General features: G+C 39.2%; 1 protein-coding gene across 2 annotated transcripts in view; it reads left to right on the top strand.

The window, feature by feature from the left end:
* The first annotated feature begins 2,044 nt into the window (after window positions 1-2,044).
* gfra4b (GDNF family receptor alpha 4b) overlaps window positions 2,045-21,549 on the top strand; it is a 59,065-nt gene continuing 39,560 nt past the window's right edge. Inside the window, exons 1-2 of one of the 2 annotated variants that reach the window (XM_085433850.1) lie at window positions 2,045-2,302; window positions 2,383-2,469. In XM_085433850.1, coding sequence (XP_085289976.1) covers window positions 2,427-2,469 — 43 coding nt within the window. In that variant the 5' untranslated portion in view covers window positions 2,045-2,302; window positions 2,383-2,426. Of the gene's footprint in view, window positions 2,470-21,549 lie in introns of both variants that reach the window. The other variant, XM_085433841.1, reaches the window with a different exon arrangement.

Genomic DNA, 21,549 nt, shown 5'->3' with positions numbered 1-21,549 from the left:
TACAATAACTAATCCCTCATTAATGTTGTCCTCACTGCTCTGTGTCACAAGGATAGGAAATCAATGAACCTTCGCCTGAAGCAAAAACTGAGAGCTGTCCATCTCCCACCTTTAAATGGCACCTCCTCTCCAAACTGAAAGATCGTTATAGAAGTAAGAAATTCTGGATCTACTGGCAGTAACTTAGTCTCTAAAGGGCAACATAATCATGTTTACCAGGCAGGTCCATCTACAAGAGAACTCCTAGCGGAGGGGATTAGGATGACATTTGGCCCTAATTTGAGCATAAAATAGACCTTTCTGAATCCACGATAGACTTGGAAGGAGCCGGAGAATAATGGGTTATGAGAAAACAGACATTTTCTCTCTAATTCTTCCATTTACTTGGCTTTTTCATTCTTCCAAATTTAATGTTAATTTGAATTACAAATGCAGATGCACATTGCAAATATGTATGAAGAAATCCCCATGGCACTGAGCTGCTCTTTAAAGATTCAGAAATTAGTTTCAGAGCCCATCTTCCCATGTTTAAGGACTCCCAATGGAAATGTTAATGTATCGTTCCAGAGATTCTCACTGCAAACTTGTTAGGGAACTAAAATTACAATCGTTGAGCCATAAAGACATTTTACAGTTACACTTTTTCCAATGTGAGACTTCAGCAAAAAATAATAAGTTGAAACAACTAAGGCTCTGAAAATGTTTAAATGAATGTTGCTGGCTCATGTAAGTCCATTGAAGCACAGCAGCCACAGGCAGTAAAGATAATACTAACAGGCGGAAATGGCCCTTCCGAGGTCTTCATTCTGTCTTCCATACACAGCTGGATCATCCTTTTGGACCCTTGGTTGCTTTATAGACACAAACACGTGCACAAGTATACAGTAAAGCATACACACTGAGGCTGATCCAATACTGTGACTCTTTTGTTATCTGCTCCTCACCAGCTTTGTTTGCATGGATCATCTGGAAACTCTATTTGTTGCTGCCGTTTTGGAGATGCACTAAAGTGGTCAGTCAACAAACTCTAAATGCACATCCTGGTCCACTGATGTTCTCTTCCCTCTGAACCATAAAACGAACAGATGGTGCGAAAGTTGAATTCTTAACACTAAAGAATCAATAACTGTCTGTTTCAAAACAGTGAACAGCTCTGAAAATTGAGCACTGTGGGTCAGGCTGTCAGTACTGATCGGGAACTGCATCCACCTCTCTGTAGGGGGCAAGCACTAAAGGTTTTCCGTGAAACAAAAGAGAAAACTTTATAGTTTGATATGACTGCAGTGTATTAATATTGTTTGAAACATGTGACTTTCACACTGGTATCCAGGTGTTGTCCTGTGATTAGAAAAACGATTTTTCTGTCTTCAGCCATCAGATGGTGTCTCTCGTATTTATCTTATGTGTGTGTCTATATTAGCTATCTCATCAGTATCTTCTAATAATGATGTTAGGTTAGCATATGTCAACTGTTAGAGCTCGTACAAAGACGCCTAATCAAACAGACTTCTGGTTGAGAATGCCCCGAATGTGCCTTTTTTGAGAGTCGGTATTGTTATTAACCTTTTGTTCGGCTTCTTTAATAACATTTGGGGAGCTCAAACACTTTCTTTATTAACTGGCTGCAAAATCTCATACTTTTTATTATATAAGCAATTTGAATGGCAGGTGTTAGACCTTGAAGTGATGAGACAGGACAGGGAAGTGAACAGTAGGAATTATAAAAAAGGGAGCTCTTTATCTCTTAATGTTTCATGGAATTCAGGTAGCGTTAAAAGTATAGAGTCAACTGCTTGAAATATTCTGCATTTTTTGGGTTAGAAAATCAGAAACTGTAAGGAAAACACGAGATGCTCAATAGTATCACAGAGTAAGTGAAGACACAGTTAACTACTTTCGCCACACTGTAGGTCCTCTGAGTCATAACATTATAGTGTTTCTGTGAATTAACGTCTCATTTTCACCGCTAAGCACTGACCACGTAAGCATGCGGTTTAAAATGGCCCTTCCTACACAAACAGTCCCCCTCCTCCCCGTCGTTGGCAGTGGTTCTCCCCAGCACTCTGCATCTCCCCAGCAGCGGACTCAAGGACCTGTGTGACCACCTCGACGTGCAACAGAAGGCTCTCTGACAATACCGGACCGTACAACGCACAGGACAACTTCCCCTCACAATATTACGCATGGCTCTGCCTTTGCGCAAAAGCGCGACTCTAACAGCGACTTGGAAGTAACTGATGGGATTGTAAGACAAAAAAGACAGGGGCAACTAGAAAAAGACGATTTGAGGATTTTTCAAGAGGTTATTCTCTTTGCGCAAATAATGATCTCCAAATGCATAAAGGGGCACTTCATTCTTACCGTGTAATTATCCTGCTGTAGGTGTAGCTCCGACGCATAACCAGAAATTCAAATTTGAAACGGAGATGGATCTGTGGGGAGTTTATCTCTTTCATCTTATAACTTTGGGTGAGTAAAAACTTGTCTTTTCTATTAGAGCACCAATTAACCAATGTCACCTGTCCTCGCCCGGGAAACAAAGTAAAACAATCACGGTTCGGGTTTTGATTGCAAAAAGCTGATGAAATGAAGTTGGAAGGAGTTCATCGGTCGCCCCCTCCTTGAGCCTTTAGCACGGCTGTATGATCACAACTGTATTTCAAATCTTCCCGTAAAATGGCATTTAATTAATCAATAACTCAAGAACGAGAATGATAAATTAGCGCTCTTCCTCAGTCTGTGTGGTCGGCTATGCAAAACGGATATGCCTACGTGCACGTGCTTATTTGTGAGCGTCCGTGCGTGGATGCTTTTGGTGTAGGTGCATTTTCCCACTACAGGTATCGATGTGTATAGTATCTTTGCCTTAACTTTTGCATTTATACGAAATACACCATGATACATATCCACGTGACATGTGTTCATATACTGAAAAACGTTAAATGGCTCTATCAGTCAAAATATCCTTAAATATACATTTTCAAACTTTAAATAGCAGAATTTCTTCTTTTTCTTTTCAAGTAAAGCCTCTAAAAGTGACCATCAGCAGCAGTACATCAGTCATTGCTGTGAGTGTCACTGAGGTACCTGCTCTCTGTGTAATTGAATGGAGCTGGAATATTGATTTTTTTTTTTTTTTTTTTGTGGTAACCGTCCACTGTCTTCAAAGAGAAGAGCAGCTTGTTGTTGGGTCTCAGTGTCTCTTTGTCATTATACACAAATGTGTCAATCTCAGTCCTGCTGCCACAGTGTTAACTATTATGATTATACCCACTGATGGCTGCAACACAAGGCAGCATCATGCCCATTTTAATTGGCACCAGGTTTCCTGCTTAACAAAGACAGTAAAAAGCACTGTATCCAACTCCTTTATTCATTATTAATATCCACATTGGAGGTCTTCATTAGAGAAATGAAAGAAGATGCCAGTAAGAAATGCTGAATGGGAAAACAGTTTGCTCAGCTTTTCTCTCCATATTGACCTGTGATGAAAGCACTTTATTTTGGCATGATCTGGCCGGTAATGGATAACTGGAAAAAGACAGATATGACCATATGCCTTGTAGCAACTCCCAATTTATATTTCACTTCACAAACCTGCATATTCATGTTAAGATTTGAATATTTTTCATAAAAAAGCATGTCTTTATTCAAAAGAAAGTCTGTCTAAGTCTGCTTAGCCATCTGCTTAAATTAATCAGCCAAGATCCAACTGTAAAAGGTCAGAAAATACAGCCTGGTTGGATGACTCAACTCATTTAGTCAGCCTTGTGGGCAGAAAAATAAAATCACACATTACCAAGCTCTCCTAACTATTCCAGATACCTGCAAGTCAACACAGAGTGATCTCAAAATGACCACAATTTTGCAAGAAAGTGCTCTTAAACCGAACACCAGGAGACGTAGTTCTCAGCTGGGAATTGGGCCATTAGAGGTTGGCGCTGTCAGATTATTCCTCTGGGTTTGTTGCCTCACTTTCAAATCAAGTTAGAACGGTGAAAGATTTTCGTTCCAGCAAAGAACCACACAGATTTACACCATATTAGGATGTAGTAGGGCACTTTGAGGCATATGTACTGGAGTGCGCCCTGTGTGAGTGTGTGTGTGTGTGTGTGTGTGTGTGTCATTTCACTTTTATTGTTCCCTTGATAAGAACCAGACGTGTTTCCTTAGGGGCTGAACTAATGAGTCAATTAATTGGATAGAGTTAGTTGACAGCTTTAAACTCTTAAGTCTATTTTCCCAGGAACATGCATGCTTTCAGGTTATCACAATCTAAGCGTTTTTCTCCTTTGTTTTTTCCCCCTTTTCCTTTCAAACACTTGGCAAAACAAATCTGACAAGCTGTTTGATTTTTAGTACAAATAAGTGACATATTTTTCAACGATAATAATAATAACAAATTAGTTGCAGCTTTATGCTTGTTGGCTTGGTTAAAAGAGCTCTGCAAATGACTTACAAATGGTTCCATTGGTGCTTTTTCATTAATTAGCTGCACCTGGCGAAATCTGGTTGGTTGGTCTGTGACGAGACACAAACAGTGATGATGTTCGGTCCAGACCTGCAGGTACTGAGGAAGACATTAATCTTGGAGAGGGTCAGTTCATGCATTCGGAGGACTTATGGAGTTCAGAGTGAATCAGTCTTGCCTGCGCTGTTATGGAAAGCTAAAATGAATCTGAGGCTAGTAGTTGACTGTCCGAGCTTTGATTTTATCGTGCGTGATAAATGTGCGCTGGTGTTCACTGACGGGTCCACACCGAAGCTCAAAATTATATAGAATTAAGCACAATTGTGCTGTGCAAGTCTTTTTAAAGGTTAGATAAGCTTTTCTTTTAGTATAAACTTGAAATGGAAAATTGTATGCCACAGTTACATCACAGTGATTTCATATCAAGGTGCAACTCCCAATTGCAGGACAAGGTGATTGCATTTAATATTAATAATAATAATAATAATAATTAGTAGGTCTAACTGAGTGAAAGCATCAGAAGTGATCTCTAGTGGCACTCAGACTAGTAATAGTTGCAGTGAAAACTCAATATCAGGTGACAAGAATGCAAATGTATTTCTCTTCTAACATTTTTCCTGATTAAAGCCTGTTACAGCGTTTTAGTTCATCTTAAGAAGAAAGTGCACAGAATCGATCATTTAAAAGCACCTTCTTCAATCACAGCTGCTTCAGCACCCGGTTTAAGCCTACCATCATGCTATATTCTCTGATTTAATGGTTTTGACATTGTGGGATATGACCTGTGTCTTTAATGGAGATAGATAAGTACTGCCACGCATGCTATTACCTAGCATACTGGCCGGCCTCTCGTAGGGGGATTTGTCATGAATCTCATTCGAAGCAGGTAGTCCCCATGGCGAAGAGACAGCCCATCACAAGCTTTCTTCTATCCTAGGTGATGAAAGCCCATGCTTCTTCTTAATGCCACTTTAACAAAGAAATCCCATGTAGGACACAAGATGCATGTGAACCCTAACATCAATGTCACGTAAGGGCTAAAAACCCTGTCTCCATTCCCATTCTGGCTAAAACACAGATTATATAACACCTTATGCAATTTAAAGGGATGTTGTTTCACTGCAGCTAGAAATTCAACAAATTTTATGTTATGTTTAGCAATTGTTTTATCACTCTATAAAGAATTAGCTCATTAACAGCTTAGCTTCCACAGACATTTATATGGACGTCTTTGATTGAGACAAGAATAGTTTATGTCAGAGAGCCTGAAATTTTCATAGCACTTCTCTTAGTGGCCCCTTGGTATCCAAATAACATCCAAGAGAGGAACATTTTCACTTTCTGTATTTCTTGGAACACAGAGTCTGTTTCACTGTGTAATTTAGTACTGATTGTAGGGAAAATGTAGCCTGGTTCCAGAGCTCATCACCACCCACACCTCTGATTTGTTCAGTGATTCAAATGAAGTGAAATAAAATGGGCAGGCAAGGGAAGATCAACTATTCAGATGGTAGTAAGCTAAACACACACACATTATAAAGCCAAGTATCCATTCTAAACTCTATTTAAAGGGAATCAACAAAAACGAGTATACAGACTTTTCCACATTTCCAGCTCATAACAATAAAAATAAAAATAATAATAATGGATTGGATTTATAAAGCGCTTTTCCTAACATCAATGACACGTAAAAATAGTAGTTTACATAAAAATAAACTAATACGAAAAAATGACTTGCCAGCATAATGTAATACAGCAACACTGTAAACTGCACTACGAATTTCAAGCTGACCATACATCTATAATGGTTTAGTTTTAGTTGGCGGTATTGTACTTCATGTTATGTTTTGTGTATTGTGTCTATGCCATAAAAATAATATTCAGTTTTTCCCTGTGAGTTTTGATCGTCCATCCATCCATCCATCCATACATATTCTTCCACTTTTCTTTCATGTCAGTGTCACAGTGGGGCTGGATCCCAGCTGTTATAGGGTGAAAGCCAGGTCGCAGGTACCAGTTTGTCACACAAGAGAGCCATTCACACTCAGTCAGTTTACTATTCCCAATTAACCTAGTGTGCATGTCTTTGGGCTATGGGAGGAAGCCAGAGTACCCTGGGAGAACCCACGCAAGCTTCTCCCTCCCAGCTGGCAGATTCAAGTCCAGGACACTCTTGCAGTGAGGCAACAGTGCTGACTGTACTGCCTGCAGTTTTAAAGACCATTTAGGAAACTTAGTGGCAGCTGTTAGCTTTAAAATTATGTCCTCTTTTATTTCATTTTCTTCACTGCCTGACTGTTTAACCAAAGCCACAAGACAGTTATAATTAGGGGTGGGTTTTTATAATCGATTCATCGATTAAAATCGATTCTGGCTTGGATAACGTAAAATCGATTCATTAAAATCCTGAATCGATTTTTTTAATATAAATTTATTTTGCCCGAAATGCCAGAATCTCAGGTGAAATCTCACAAAATTTCAAGAACCACCAAACAGTTAAGACAGTAAATGAGAGCAGGTACAGGGATTCTGCACATAGACTTAAACACACAGCGCGACCCGCGGATCAGAATCAGTGAGATGTCGCCTTTCTCACGGTCGGGGCTGAAAGCCAACAGCTCGCTGATTCTGATGTTTCGGCGGGTCGGCGCTTTGTGTTCACGTCCTTTATGAGCCGATTCTAAAGCTGTTAGTTTGATCTCTCTCCAAACAATATTGACCGAACCAGCAGCAAAAGAAGATCCAAACGCTTCACATAAACATCGTCATGAATTCACTCTGACTTTTGCTGTTTTGCTTCCACTGCCATGCACAGCTCTCTCTCTCTCTCTGTACTTCAAGAACAGTTTCCCTTTCTTCATTATTCGCTTGCTTGTTACACAAGTCTACTGTTGTTTACAGGCTGTCGGCCGCTGTTTTTTTCCCTTTTACATTCTTCCGAAAAGAAAACCTCATTTCTGCTGTTCAATACTGAACAAATTTAAACTTTTTAAAATTATTCAAAATGCAAAACGCTCAGCTGTGTCTCTAATAAAACCGCTGTAACTTCAGAGGTAATGTTCATGTGTTGATTAATGGTTTTCTTTCGTTTTTGATGTACTGCAGAATATTTTTATAAAATCCAGGCCAGGAAAATCTCCTTCATGTTTTTCTGTTTTATCCTCAGCTACTTTGACACAAAGGCCTCTGCTGTGATGCTCACACCTGTGATAGAGTCTTACGAGTGTCAGCTTCCTTTTTATTGATACAAAAATATGTAAATGTACTGATCTGAATTATAATATTTCTGACTGTCAAAATTTCCCAGATTTAAATCAAATTGAATCGAATCGTGGATCGAATCGATTCGGGACCTTGTGAATCGGAATTGAATCGATTCTAGAAGTCAGTGACGATACCCAGCCCTAGTTATAATTTCACTGTTACCGTTTAATTTTAAATGTTAATATTAAGCACTTACCGAAGCGATAATCATTTGGTTATCCAGTAGAAAAAGGACGTAAAGTACCATTTTGTACACAAAGCACTTTTTAATATAGAGCAGCAGGTGAGGACATAAAGGAGAATAAAATTATGGAATTCGGCACAAGTGAAAGTTGCATTAATAACTTAATGCATCTGTCCTAAATACACCTTTGCTGAGCTCTATATTATTAGACATCAAGAGTTAGTGTTGCATCTAGTGAACATCAGTCTACAGAATATAAAATTATAAAAGATGCGAGTTTTCATCTATCAATACAGTACATTTGAGCAGCGGTCACTTGCTGGCAGAGCAGGAAGCTAGACGCTTCAGAGACAGAAAGGCTGTTACACTTTTCCTGTGGGCTGCTTCTCTTCTCCTGCTATTCTAGGAGCCCTTTGAATGCCTTTGTATTTAATTATTGAGGTTTCAGAATCTGCTGTTAAGCTGGCACATTGCCATTCATCTGATGTCAGTCAGTCTGATGGCTCCGACCTTTAACGGGGACATTATTTAATTTCTCATCATCTTCCTATAATATTTAACTATGATAACTTTAAACAGTACATAAAGTTTGAGAGTAAAAGAGCCACTCACCGTTGGACTGTCTAAAAGTCTGAGACAAGCTGGGGGAGGGTTATTGCGAAAGACATGCCATTGATTAGGAGTGATGGATGTGGGTGAAAAATAAATAAGTCTGAGTTTAAAGCCCTAATCCATTATTATAGTCGGGTGCCCCGAGTTATATCACTGGTACCTCATTACCGAATGTGTTTACACTTTAAGATTTATGTGATTGAAGACATTCTATTAGAGGAAAATGACCAACAACAGGTAATTTGGAGACACAGTATACAATGCCTGTCTAACATTAGCGGTCTCATTTTCCTGTTTTCACAAATCAGTCATGTCTCATTTGGTTATGTTGTTCCCTAGTGTACTGAGATCTTATTAGGTGTTTCAAGCTGCTGCAAGCAGAATTTTTATATTAACACCAGGTCAGAAACAAATCACTTTTGTATATGAAAAGTTTTTCTTACTTTGTTTGTGATGAACACACAGATAACTCAGACAGCTCTACAGACTCTTCCTGCAGTTCTGCAGAGCATTTCAGCAAGGCATCATTAAATAGTCTAACAGTGCATTTAAATTACACATAAACAACACTCTAACCCAGCTTTAACTCTTCATGTGTTATGTAAACTTATAAAAAGCTAAAAATGTAAGAACATGAGATGCCAAATATGCCTGTAGTAGCATCATTTTACACGTAACACAATGATATTGCATTTGGGTTTCCAGCCAGCAACTAAACAACAGACAAACAACATTAAGCTACTTGCATGGTGATCACAAAGGATTGCTAGTATTACATATTTATCCTTTTATGATGCTGGAAACCAGTGCACAGGAGAAAGGAGAACGAGCATTGGAATTAATTATGTTGGGATTTGCAAATACATAAATTAATCTGAATTTTGTAGGTGTAGTAAATTTAGTGAATGAGTAAATATCCTGAAATGTAAAAAGCTTTTAACGATGCTGTAAAAATCTTTAAGAGTTCTCTCCATAATGTGATGAAAGCCTTTTATATACCTCTTGGTAAATTCAGTGGTGCCACGTTCGTTTTTCCGCATTCTATGAAATAAATCTCAGACAAAATGTATTTTTCCAAAAGAGAATAAAAGAATATTCATCCAGGTGAACTGGTTTATAAATTAGCTGTAGAGGTGAATGTGAGCATGAATAACTCTCTCTTGTTTTTGTGAGCCCTGCGACAGACTGACAGCCTGTCATGGTTGTATCCTTCACCTCACCCAGTGCTAGAATCGGCTCAAACCCTGTCCCCACGGCCCTCGGTTCAACAGAGCTATGAAAACAGCCATAATTAAAGCGTACTTGAATACAAGTCAAAGGTAAAAGAAAACTTGTCATTCATGATTTTCCTTCTTTACAGTTGTGATATGAAATGGACTTTTTCTAAATGATAAAACCTGATGAAACAGACCCCACACAGTGGTGGGTTCAGCTGACAAGTGAAAAGTCCAGTGTTCACACAGCCAGTTCTTTGTCACTCTTCTTATGTAAGATTTAACACTTATTGGGAGACTTTTATTGCACTTACAGTTGATCTAATTCATCTTCACTTTAACTGTCACTTATATGCTCCATTATATGTGTATGAAGAGAGACAACGAGAGAGGGAGAAATACATACAAGTGTGTGTTTTTCTCTTTGTGTTACTTACAAATGAATCCCAATGCTGTAAATTGTAAGTACATATACTAATTGCAGAGTGTCATGTTACCCAGTGAATGGTAAAAGTAAGAATGTAAGGATAAGAATAGAATAATCCTTTAATTGTCCCACAAGGGGAAATTTGGTTGTGACAGCAGCCAAAAAGACACATATACAAACAAACAGTACACAGAGCAGAAACATACACAATTTTTCTTACATATTTACTTTAAGGACAATGGTTACTATATACAGAGAGTACTGTACCGTTATTAAATTAAATAAAAATAACTAATAAGAAGAAGAAATAAGAAGCTTTAGGATTATAATGATATTAAAACTGTAGACATTTGCCCCAAAAGTTGATTTTGTTCATCTGGATGTAAAGTTTTCAGTTCAGTTTGCTTATTAAAAAAATAAGGCAGCATTAGCTTGTTTAGGCGAACTAGCCAGGGAGCTACTAGTCAAAACTAACCAGTGCTCTCTTCATGGCTTTGCTGTCTTACTGACTCAAGTTTAAAAAACAAACCTAAAATCTAAACGTAAAATAGATGTTAATATTTTTATAGCCTAGCCTATACCCAGTATAGGTAACTAACAATCAAGCGACACAGCACAAATGCTAACTATTTGTTTTTCTTTTTTCTGTCAGCATTGGCACCGCAGCTTTCTGTGATTACAAACTGATTGGTTGAGGTAACTGTTGCCCCTGGGTTTGATGCAAATGTTGATCACATAACAGCATCAAGTTGGGAAAATCAGGATGTGCATCTGCATCAGTATCAGGTCTGAACAGTTAGGATAGATGGATGCCTGGACACTACATATACAGAGTTTATTTTCATTTTTAAACTGTTAATCTACCACCTGAGTCAGTCTGAGCTCTGCGTGGAAACCTCATGGAACAGTTTTCACACACATTACGCAAGACTTACAATTCTTTATATATTTAAAGAAATCTGGTTGCAAAATGTTTTTAAAGTACAAATAAAATGTACAAAAACAGAGAGCTATGCTCCTAGGTGCCAGAATAAGACTGGCTTTCCCTCCATACATAATTACAAACTGAGATGCAGCGGCTGCTTTATAACTGACTTTGTTATATCAGTCCAGGATCATGCAACGGCAGCCACTAACAAAGGTCTGGGCAGGAAAATCACTGCGGTTTAAGTTGGAAGAACATTCTAGCTCATGGATAAATGCTTTTGAAGATCAGTCTTACATTTTGTTTTGTTTTACCGATATGTATTGTTGAGCAAGCAGTTTCTTTTAGTATGAAGTAAATTTGTGAAGAACCGGTGAGGATTTAGTAAAATAACACACTGTTTAAAACAGCTATAGAAGACTATCCATCCATCCACGCATCCATCTTTGGTTGTTTATCCGAGTCTGTGGATAGACCTCGCTCTCTCCAGCTCTGAAACCAGGATTTATGTCGATGGAGGCAATTTGTTCCTGGTAGGATCTCTTAAGAAAAACTGGCGCTGGGTGAAGAACTGACGTGCTTCACAAGAGCTCTGTGGCAAAAAACAACAGGCCATGTTACCTCACTCAGATTGGGATTACTAAACCAATATCCCAGTTGGTTTAGTAACTGGGATATTGGTTTGGTATAGGTGAGCATCTGTGGTCAGATCTTAGCCCACGGGGTGCGGTCGCGCACAGCCCAAATGAGCCACATGAGCCAACACTCCTGCCGAACCAACACCTGCAACGGCTGTAGGGGCCCACTCCAGTGTGGATCAGGTGGCAGCCAAAGGTGGAAGCCTCGGTGGTCTGGTTGCTGTAACCATGTGGAATTATATTTGTGGAAAAACTGGTGTGTGTTAAAACGTAATCACAAGCAAATAATTCCATTTTAGGGGTGTAAGGATTTATTGCCACTTGTTCAGTTAAATTCCTCATGTGTAACTTAAAAAACCCACAAACTCGGAGCCAAGCCCACAAACTAGCCATCATGCATGTAAGAGTATCTGCTTGGCAAGAAAACTCTTGATAGTTTGAAGGGTGGAGCAAAGAAAGAAGGGCTCTAATGTGATTGGTCAGTTTCAAAGAAGTGGCACCACAAACTCTAGGACTGGGAATGATTGACAGTGTGAGTTACGCCGTGGCAGCAGTATAAGTGCTGTTTTACACAATGTTTGTTAACAGTTTGAAAATAAAGTTCGACAAATTAACTATCAAAAGTTAGTTTTTGCTGTGTAAAAGCAGATATACTGTTAACTGTCAATGGATTACGTTATTGCTGAAGAAACTGGAGGGTTATGAAACCGCTGCACTCCTGAGATAAAGACACAATAAATTCAACCGTAGTTTGAAGGCTTTATTTTCTTTACTTTGTTCTCCTTTTAAAGCTTTAATTGCCGACTGTCATATTTAGCAGAATTAAATCAGCTTGTAAATCATGGTATGATTTTGCTTCAGTGAATCAGCAACTACTGAAGGGCAGGATTTAGGATCCTTCTTTCACAACTGTTAAAAGTTGACAATCAGTGGTCACTGGTAAATCAATGAGGTCTGATCCTTAGAGAAGAAACTCTATTACACCTCTTTTCAAAAGAGAGGCTAAGAAGCACTAAAAACACTCAGGCGAAATATTACTTTTTAAATTGAGTAACAGTGATACAGCTGCAAAATGGATTTCTTCAATCTGCTTAATATGAACGCTGAAAACTGCTGAGGATTACAAAGTTTAGAGGCACAAAGTGAAAACGATACGTAGACCTGATCTGACTAAAAGGTGCATTAGACCCGTTAGCAAATTCAGAAGATGGCTCTGAGGTTATAGACATACAGTGGCCTCTAAGGGCCAAACAGAGGCTCATTAACTCAGAGTCTGTCAGCGGTTATCGAGAGAAAAAGGACTGTTCCAGACAAGTAGGCATGGCCCCATTATGACACAGTTTCAAATGGAGGGCTTAAGCTCCATTTTTTGCTTTCCTCTTGCATTTCTGGGCCACTGCTAGATCTATTTGGGGTGAGTGAAGTTTCACGAAGATATATGGAGGTGAATACTCAGGACAAAGACCCAAGACATACTTTTTGGTCTTCGGTAGTTGTTTTGTTTTATTTAAATGTCTTTAAGCTAGCCTTAAATACCTCTGAGTCATCAAAAATACATTTTTATGAGATTCAGAGTGGTGTAATCCTCTTACAAATTATAAGATTAGCTTATGTGGCTTTCTTAATAACATTGATCTCTCTTATTTTGATTAAATAACCTTGAGTCTGCTTTGGAATTTATTTCTGAATAATATAGTGAGTTTTCTGTTTCTTCTTTGACTTCCTGGCATTAATAACGACAGAGTGTAGGCAGTAGTAATCTATCCAGTGTTTTTCCTCTCAACAGAAATGACAGCTGCTGAAATTCATTCCCTTATCCCCTTTCCAATTTTACTGTGGTAAAAGCTACTCTGTCATACACTGGTCATGTTTTTTGAAAAGACTGTATCCAGCAGTAATAGTAATTACTGCTTAAATCCGCATACTATGAAAAGGCCAAGAGAAAGTGTCTTAGGTTTGATATGTATGTTCCCCTTTCTCTAAATTAACTTCTTTTCACAACTGCTGGCCTATTATATTGGCCCAGAAGATTTAAAATATGTGGCAAAAAGTTTAGAAACCAAACTCTAATCCAGAAAAGGAGCTCAGACGACATTGCTTGCACATGATGGATGCAGCTTCCTTGTATCATTGTTGCCTAAAAACAGGTTTTGTGACAGGCAGGATGAACGAGCTCAGCAACGGGACTATTTGATATCTGTAGCCGCGCATATGTGTTGTAGGCTTATATGACTGCTATTATTCAATTAAAATAAGTGCTGCATCAGACTTTATAGTATTTAATTACCGTTTCGTTGTTTGTTTACAGGCGCAGGCAAGTGAATTACACTACAGTTCAGCCAGCAAATGGAATTGTTTCTTATCAGCGTTCCCAGACTAGACCATACAGCAGCCGAGTTACGACACCAAACAGTTTTTCACTGAAATTAATTCAGCATCTTTTATGCCTTAGGAGGATCTCTTCAGTTAATCAAATCAGCAAAATCAGTTTGTGCCCTTATTGTAACCACAATAAAAAGAAATGACTGGAAATTCTCGTTTGCACAGTATGAATTGAATTATTGTCTTGACCGAGAAACATGAAATAGAGAAAATGGCACTAAAGTGATTAAAATCAGAACCTACCAGCAATCTGCGGAGCCGGTCCTGTCCTCAGTCTGATCCATATGACTCAAGTTACAGTTGTAAAAGTACTGATCCTACCTTGGAGCTTTCCAGGAGATGAACATCTATGCAATACTAACAAAGACAATATTAAAGGTCACACAAAAAAATACTAAATTACCTAGCGATATAAATATGTATATGTGTTAGCTATTAACATTTACCTGAATTTCCAGGAGGAGGTGCACTCATACGATACGGGCAGTAAGTCTTAATTTATTAAAACAGACATGGATCAGTTTTCCAATAATTTTCATATATCTGACAAATAAAGACGTCTGTTCTTGTGTGCATGAAACACCACTGGATGAAAAATACAGTAGTATACATTTACCTTTGACACTTGGTGAGATGCTAAAAACATCTGCATGCAGGAGAAACCCCATCTATCTATTGAGGCTCCCCTGAAAGGTGCTGGTAATGATCGCACATTCATCCTTCAAAAATACACATTCACACTGACATTATAGTTCTCAACACCACCAGCTCAGGAGGACAAATAGTGGACAAAGTGTTTCTTGTTCTCATTTTGGTGTGAGCTTTTTCTATTTCCTTCCACAACCCCAAAACACCCAGGACAAGTGAACTGGAAACTACATTTCCCGTGGCTATAAATGCAAATACGCTTGCTCCAGCCCACTGTGACCCAGCACACAAGTAAGTGAACAGATGCTTTGAATGTTCCACCCATAGCGTCACATTTCTAAATAAGATTAGACAAAGACTGACATAAGAGCTAAACATCTTGAAAATATCTCAGATATAGAATCCTTGAAGCTGAAGTTTCAAAAAACATCCAAAATTTGATGCATTTACTTTAAAAGGTTTTTCAGTGTGTGTGTGCGTCCTTGTAATACTCAGGCGGCAGAACACAGTTACTATCCTCTGAGAACCCCACTGGATTAACTGGAATTTATCTGACAAAATAGGGACTCTTGAGCAAACTCAATGTATATCTCAGACGCAATGCATTTTATCCCACAGAGCATACTCTTGAGGTGATTAGTCATCTCATGCTTTATTGTACAACCTTATAATAAGTAGATGATAGAGGTTAGATTGAGTGTTGTTCAATTCCTCCAGTGTTCCCGGAAAGGAAACAAACCATTACCAAAGCAGCAGACAGGAACCGGCTGGAGGGCACCTGTCCTCGTGAGCTGCATTGGATTTACAACATCTGCTCCATGCAGCCGAGGATGCCGCCTCCGTTTACCACTACTTGATTAATTATTTCAGGCACTGGGTATGACACAGCCAACAAATTGTAAATTGCATGCATAGAAAATCACCATGTTAGCATAAGCTCAATACTTCTCAGGAAAATAAGTTATTAAATATTCTGTTAGGACTGTTTGGTTTCCTCCACATTAGTTTTAGCACAAACGTCTGATCTGAACATGAAATTATTCTACATTAATAGTGAGACTGGTTTGCTTTTCTACATGTTTATATGTAGACGGCTTCATGTCTCATTAACAGCCACGGTGAGATGGATGGTGGCCTCATTTGAAGGCCTTTGATTCTGTCACCACCCTGTAGATCCAAATCCCTTTCCACTCTATGGCTTATTAGGTCCTAATTAATTGGATCAAGTGAATGCCACTAAGCATTTGACAGCTCTCTGTGAGTGATAACTGTGAAACCAGAGCCACATTCCCACGTGAATGCCCCCGGAGAAGAATCCCTCCACATTAGGTCCACTGACTCTCTGCCACGCTCTTCCTGAGGGATCCAACCCTGCTGCTGTGATGATAACACATAAGAACCACGCTTTGAAAGCTGCAGTGTGTTTTGAAGTTATGTAGTAGTGTCATGATAAATATAGCTTCATAATAGTTGGTGAAGTCGATCAGCTTATAAACAAAAATAGTTTGATCAAACATAATGTTACATAATCATTGATTGATAGACATGTATGAAGTTAATATAAACTTACTTAAACAATCAAATTGTCATTTAAAATTGAGCCATAAATTCCATGTATTCATTATATTTTTATTTAATCAAAAAAAAAAAAAAAAAAATCGAAACGCACTTTGCACTGTCTGTCAATGTGAGCGCTATAAATGAATCATTAATCCTCTTTTTGGCACAGCACAGCACACTGAAAATTCAAATACCAATCTTAGTTTAATTTCCCATACTGGTAGCCTCATTAAAAATACGCCTCTGCCTCAGACACCTTACATAAAATAATAATAAAATAAAAATATATTTTATGTATGTGGATTTTATGCATGCTGCTCGTCTTCCTCGTGTGGTCAGCAGAAGCAGAGTGCTGTGGCATCCTCTCTCCATTAGGTGTTCGTGGTAGCCTTGGGGTGACTTGTTTAAAGCGCTCAGATCTTTAGTCCGATCTTTACCGTTATAATTTTAATCCGAGTGGAAGGTATCCAATCCTCCGGTGCGTGCAGCTCAGTTAGCAAGATGGCAAAGAATTACCAAGGAATTCATATTATTAAAAAGCCCATGGCTGAAAGGGATAAGCACAACATTACATTAAAATGCAGAATTTTGCAGGTGGAGAGGCCCAGTGAGCAGGAGGTGCTACGGCTTTGAAACACTAACATGTGTTAGTGCCATCCAAAGCTGTCAAAGGGGAAATTAATGTATGTCTTTGCTGTTTACACTGTGAATAAGCAGGAGATGCTACTATCAACTTGATATGTAATGTAATGACGTACAGTGTTCTCACACTATTTTATCTGCACTACAGATAAACCCCAGAAGCTGATTTCATTTGACAGGAGTGATTGCTGTGTGTTGTGGCCCGGGACACTTGAAGAGACGAGGCTAAGCGTCATTCAAGTGGATTCGGGCACAGTAATCATGTTGCATGATCTCCAAGCGTGGAATTCCAGTGTTTCATCAGCTGTTAGGTAATTACCAGATTTAAAAGGCGTGCAAGAGGGGAGGATTTCACTCTTTCCAGAAACTGCCCCAAATAAGTCATGAACCTCATGGTTCTCTCCAAGAGAGCTTCTCAAAAACAAGGAGAATAGTCGAGATGCTGGAGCAAACTGAAGCATACTTGGGCTCGGATCATTAAGTGCAGTGGGATTGCAGGCCAATTTTGGCGTGAGGAGGGTGGGCAAATGCACACTCTTAGAGTCAGATTGTTCAGAGGCAGATGCACGCTCTCTGGGCAGTGTAAGCTCTGTGCACAAGGAATTGCAACGGAAAAGAAGACATTTTTAATGTTGGTAATATTTTTGATGAGACAGTAAAAAAGTAAGTTACAGGATACATACAGAGTGAGTTACAAAGTGCATACAGGCATCTGTACTGTAATTAATTCAAGGTGTCGACCCCACTCATAGCCACAGCTGTGTATCGTGGTCACGAGTAAAAACCGCTGCTCTGCTGCAGCAGGAGAGCCGTGAGATGTGACACAATCAGTCATCTTTCTTCCTTGTTGTTTTTGTAGTGAGCGGTTGGGCAGGTATTACTGCAGTTATTTAAAGTTACATTTAAGGGTATTTTATAGTAATTTATGGCTAACTTTGAGAATAGCAATAAGACCATATATTTAAGCCCCTTTACACAGTAACTGACATTTGGAGCATTTTCATTTGCAGGTTTCTTTATAAAGTGCAGCTTTAAATATATCAGCTTTATATTCTTTAACCTCCTAAGACCCAAACTCTTCCATGACATGCATTTTTAATTTATCTTTGCTATTTGGGCTGATTGGGACCTGAAGAATGTAAAAACCGATTTATTTATTTATTTTACCTGATTTTTGTTTCTGAGAAAAATTAGATCCACATATGAGAACATTCGTTTTAAATTTCAATAGAAATTTAAAGTGGGTATATAATGATATATATAATGTCCTCGTAAGTAGATATCAGGTTCTTGTAGAAAAAAAAAATGTAGTATTTTGGTCTAGACAAGCGTCTACAGTCTACAGTGCAATGTCACTTCAGCACAATCTCTTCTAACTATTTGGGCTTAAAAACACATAATATAATGTAAAAGGTTATGTTGCTCTCTTAAAATCCTGAAGACACAAAGCTGCCTTGTGAAAAAATAGGTAGTTTCAGGATTAATATCGAATCTAAATATTGTTAAGCCCAAGAATCATAGACACTAAACTTCTTTGACTAATTACAATCATAAGTAAGTACACGTGGAAGTCTCTTGTTAAAACTAATTTGGGCATGTTACTTTATGGCATTTCATATATTGAAATTATAACAGAGCAACCTTTTGGAAAATGACACTAAAGTCAGCTTGACATTTACAAGGAACATTTTGAACAAAGTTAAAAAAGGAAAAGAAAGGGAAAAATAAGTAATTCCAAAACTTATGGCGTGATGCGCTTTATCTCTTCTGTGAATATTTTCAGGTCACGTTGTTTCCATTTTCATTTCAGTCTTTACAAATATTTATCTATCAGTGGGGATATTTTTTTTATTAAGGTGGAAAATCTCTTTAATGTGACTATACATACATTTTTGAACAAATTAACACTAGGAGACCTTGAACAAGCTGCTGGGAAGTGGCACACACTGCATTCACTATGAGCTAGCCTTGACAGTCTTGGTATTCAGGGACAAAGGAAAGGCAGAGAAGCAATCTATGTGATTATCATACAAATGGTAATGGAGCACACACACTATAACTGAACCATATAACCTAATGTTGGTGAATAGTTTTATATTCACAGAGAAGTCTTCATTTCTCTTTGTTCCCAACTGCTAATTCAGTTTCTTTTGTCTTCTCTTCCATCAGTGTTCCACTGAAACTCCTTTCATATTGGAAATGCATGTATGATGTGGGTCCTTTCAACGTGCACTCGACCTATTCAGAAAAGACAGCTGTCATAACTTAATCTCTGGTTGTCACTGTTGGCTGAGACGTCTGTTACATAGTTCCATAGACTTCACGACTAAACTATAAATTAGACTGAAATACGCTGAAACCACAAAGCAGCGTCTCAGTTCTATTTAATCTTGGACAGGTGGGAGGTTGATTCTGGAAAGATTTTTCCCACATTTTCTAATTTTTTTTGTCTTCATAGAAACATGGGAGTCTAATGAATAATGCAACCTTCATGTATGATTACTGCCACCAGCTGATTTAGTGCTTTGATTCAGTTTGGCATAAAAAATAACTCCAATACTCATGAGCTGCGACTGTGATTAAGTGAAAGCAGACTCACATAGAGTCATGTGGTACAGGGCAGATTTTGCAAAAGAAAGTAAAGCAGCTCGATGCTGAATTAATACAATCTGAGAGATTTTATTTATGTTGTCAGTTTTCTAGCAATGAATCCTGCATAAAGCAGAATATGTTGACATATTCTGCTTTTTGTGTTACATTGTGTGTAAGAAGGCTTTGTTAGGAGAACCAGATATTTCCTACGATGACTACTCAATCTATGTTATTTAATGTTGTATCTTATTTTCAGGACCAGGGACATCTGAAAGGCTTTAAAAACAAGTATCTAAATAAACTGATGAGCCAGGTGCCAGTCTAAATGGGGCATGACACAGAAGGAGTGCAAGTCAAATGAACACGGCTCCAAAATGTGTCATTCAAGGATGATGTGGTATAGCACTTATATGGAGATTTTTTTCTAAATGAAAGCTTACACTCTATCCACTTCTTAGAGAAGACACTATTCAGCGTAAGCCTGATTTTCAATGTGATTGCCATGAAACTTTTGACAGCTGCACTTGGTGTTAGATGCAGTTTGCTGGTTAATCTTACCACCAAATGCACTTTTCAACACCTTTGTAAATAGGTAGTATTCAATGTTGTCTTTTTAAAACAGTTTTTGCTGAGATGCTGGAGCTTTTTCGTGAAGTCAGAGTAGAATTTTGATTATAGTGTATTTCACCGAAATATGCCATATTTTTGGTCTGTATACGCCTTGCTATATTCCACAGCCTGTTAGTCTGTTTCTTAACATTTCTTAGATTCTTTTTTGTTGCCTTTGCAGAAATACAGCAAACACAGTTAATGAAGCCACTTTTTCAATTATACTTCAGCCTCAGTCATGTTTGGCCCTGCAAGCTATAATCCCGACAGTCTGTTTGACTAACTATGAATTTCAGAGCTGAAATTAATTAGGACATTGTTATGGTTTATTGCCACTGGAAGTTAAATTGAAGTGACTGGAAAAGAAAATTGTAATCATCTCATACAAAGTGCTTTTGTTCTATAAACTGTGACAGAAATGCCTAATGGGTTTTTTGTTAGAATAAGAGATAGCTGCTTCAGTCACTCAGTGTTCCTGTTTGCAGGAAAAATACGAGGATAAATCTGTAGAAAAAACACAAAACAGTGTTGAGGATCTGAAGAAAAATTTACTTAAATATAATTTCATATTACATATTACACACTCCTCCTTGAATCGCTACCTTATCGTGGTGGAGGGGTTTGTGTGTCCCAGGGATCCCAGGGGCTATGTTGTCTGGGGGCTTTTGCCCCCTGGTAGGGTCTCCCATGGCAAACTGGTCCTGGGTGAGGGACCAGACAAAGAGCGATTCAGAAGACCCCCATGAAAAGAATATCGAGGGAACAGTTTACCCTGCCCGGGATAGGGTTACCGGGGCCCCGCCCTGGAGCCAGGCCCGGGGAGGGTGCCCGAGGGCGAGCGTCTGGTGGCCGGGCCTTAGTCCATGGGGCCCGGCCGGGCACAGCCCGAAGAGGAGACATGGGCCCATCCTCCCGCAGGCCCACCACCCGCAGGAGGCGCCATAGGGGTCGGGTGCATTGTGAGCCGGGTGGCGGCCAGGAGCGGAGGCCCTGGCGGACCGACCCCCGGCTGCCAAGACTGGCAATAGGGACATGGAATGTCACCTCTCTGGTGGGGAAGGAGCCTGAGTTGGTGCGTGAGGTTGAGAGGTACCGGCTAGATATAGTTGGGCTCACCTCTACGCATTGTCTGGGCTCTGGAACCAGTCTCCTGGAGAGGGGCTGGACTCTGTCTCAGTCTGGAGTTGCCCCTGGTGAGAGGCGGCGGGCTGGGGTGGGTATTCTTATATCCCCTCGGCTTGCTGCCGGTACGTTGGGGTTTTTCCCGGTGGACGAGAGGGTTTGTTCCCTGCGCCTTAGGGTCGGGGAACGGGTCCTGACTGTCATCTGCGCTTATGCGCCGAGTGGCAGTTCGGAGTACCCAGCCTTCTTAGAGTCCCTG

This window comes from Copadichromis virginalis, linkage group LG2, assembly GCF_057382275.1.
Source record: "Copadichromis virginalis isolate Kocher_CV1m ecotype Utaka linkage group LG2, C_Virginalis_male_GT1.1, whole genome shotgun sequence".
NCBI classification, from domain to species: domain Eukaryota; kingdom Metazoa; phylum Chordata; class Actinopteri; order Cichliformes; family Cichlidae; genus Copadichromis; species Copadichromis virginalis.
Note: the sequence above shows the minus strand (reverse complement) of the source record. Positions and strands in the feature narration are given on the sequence as shown.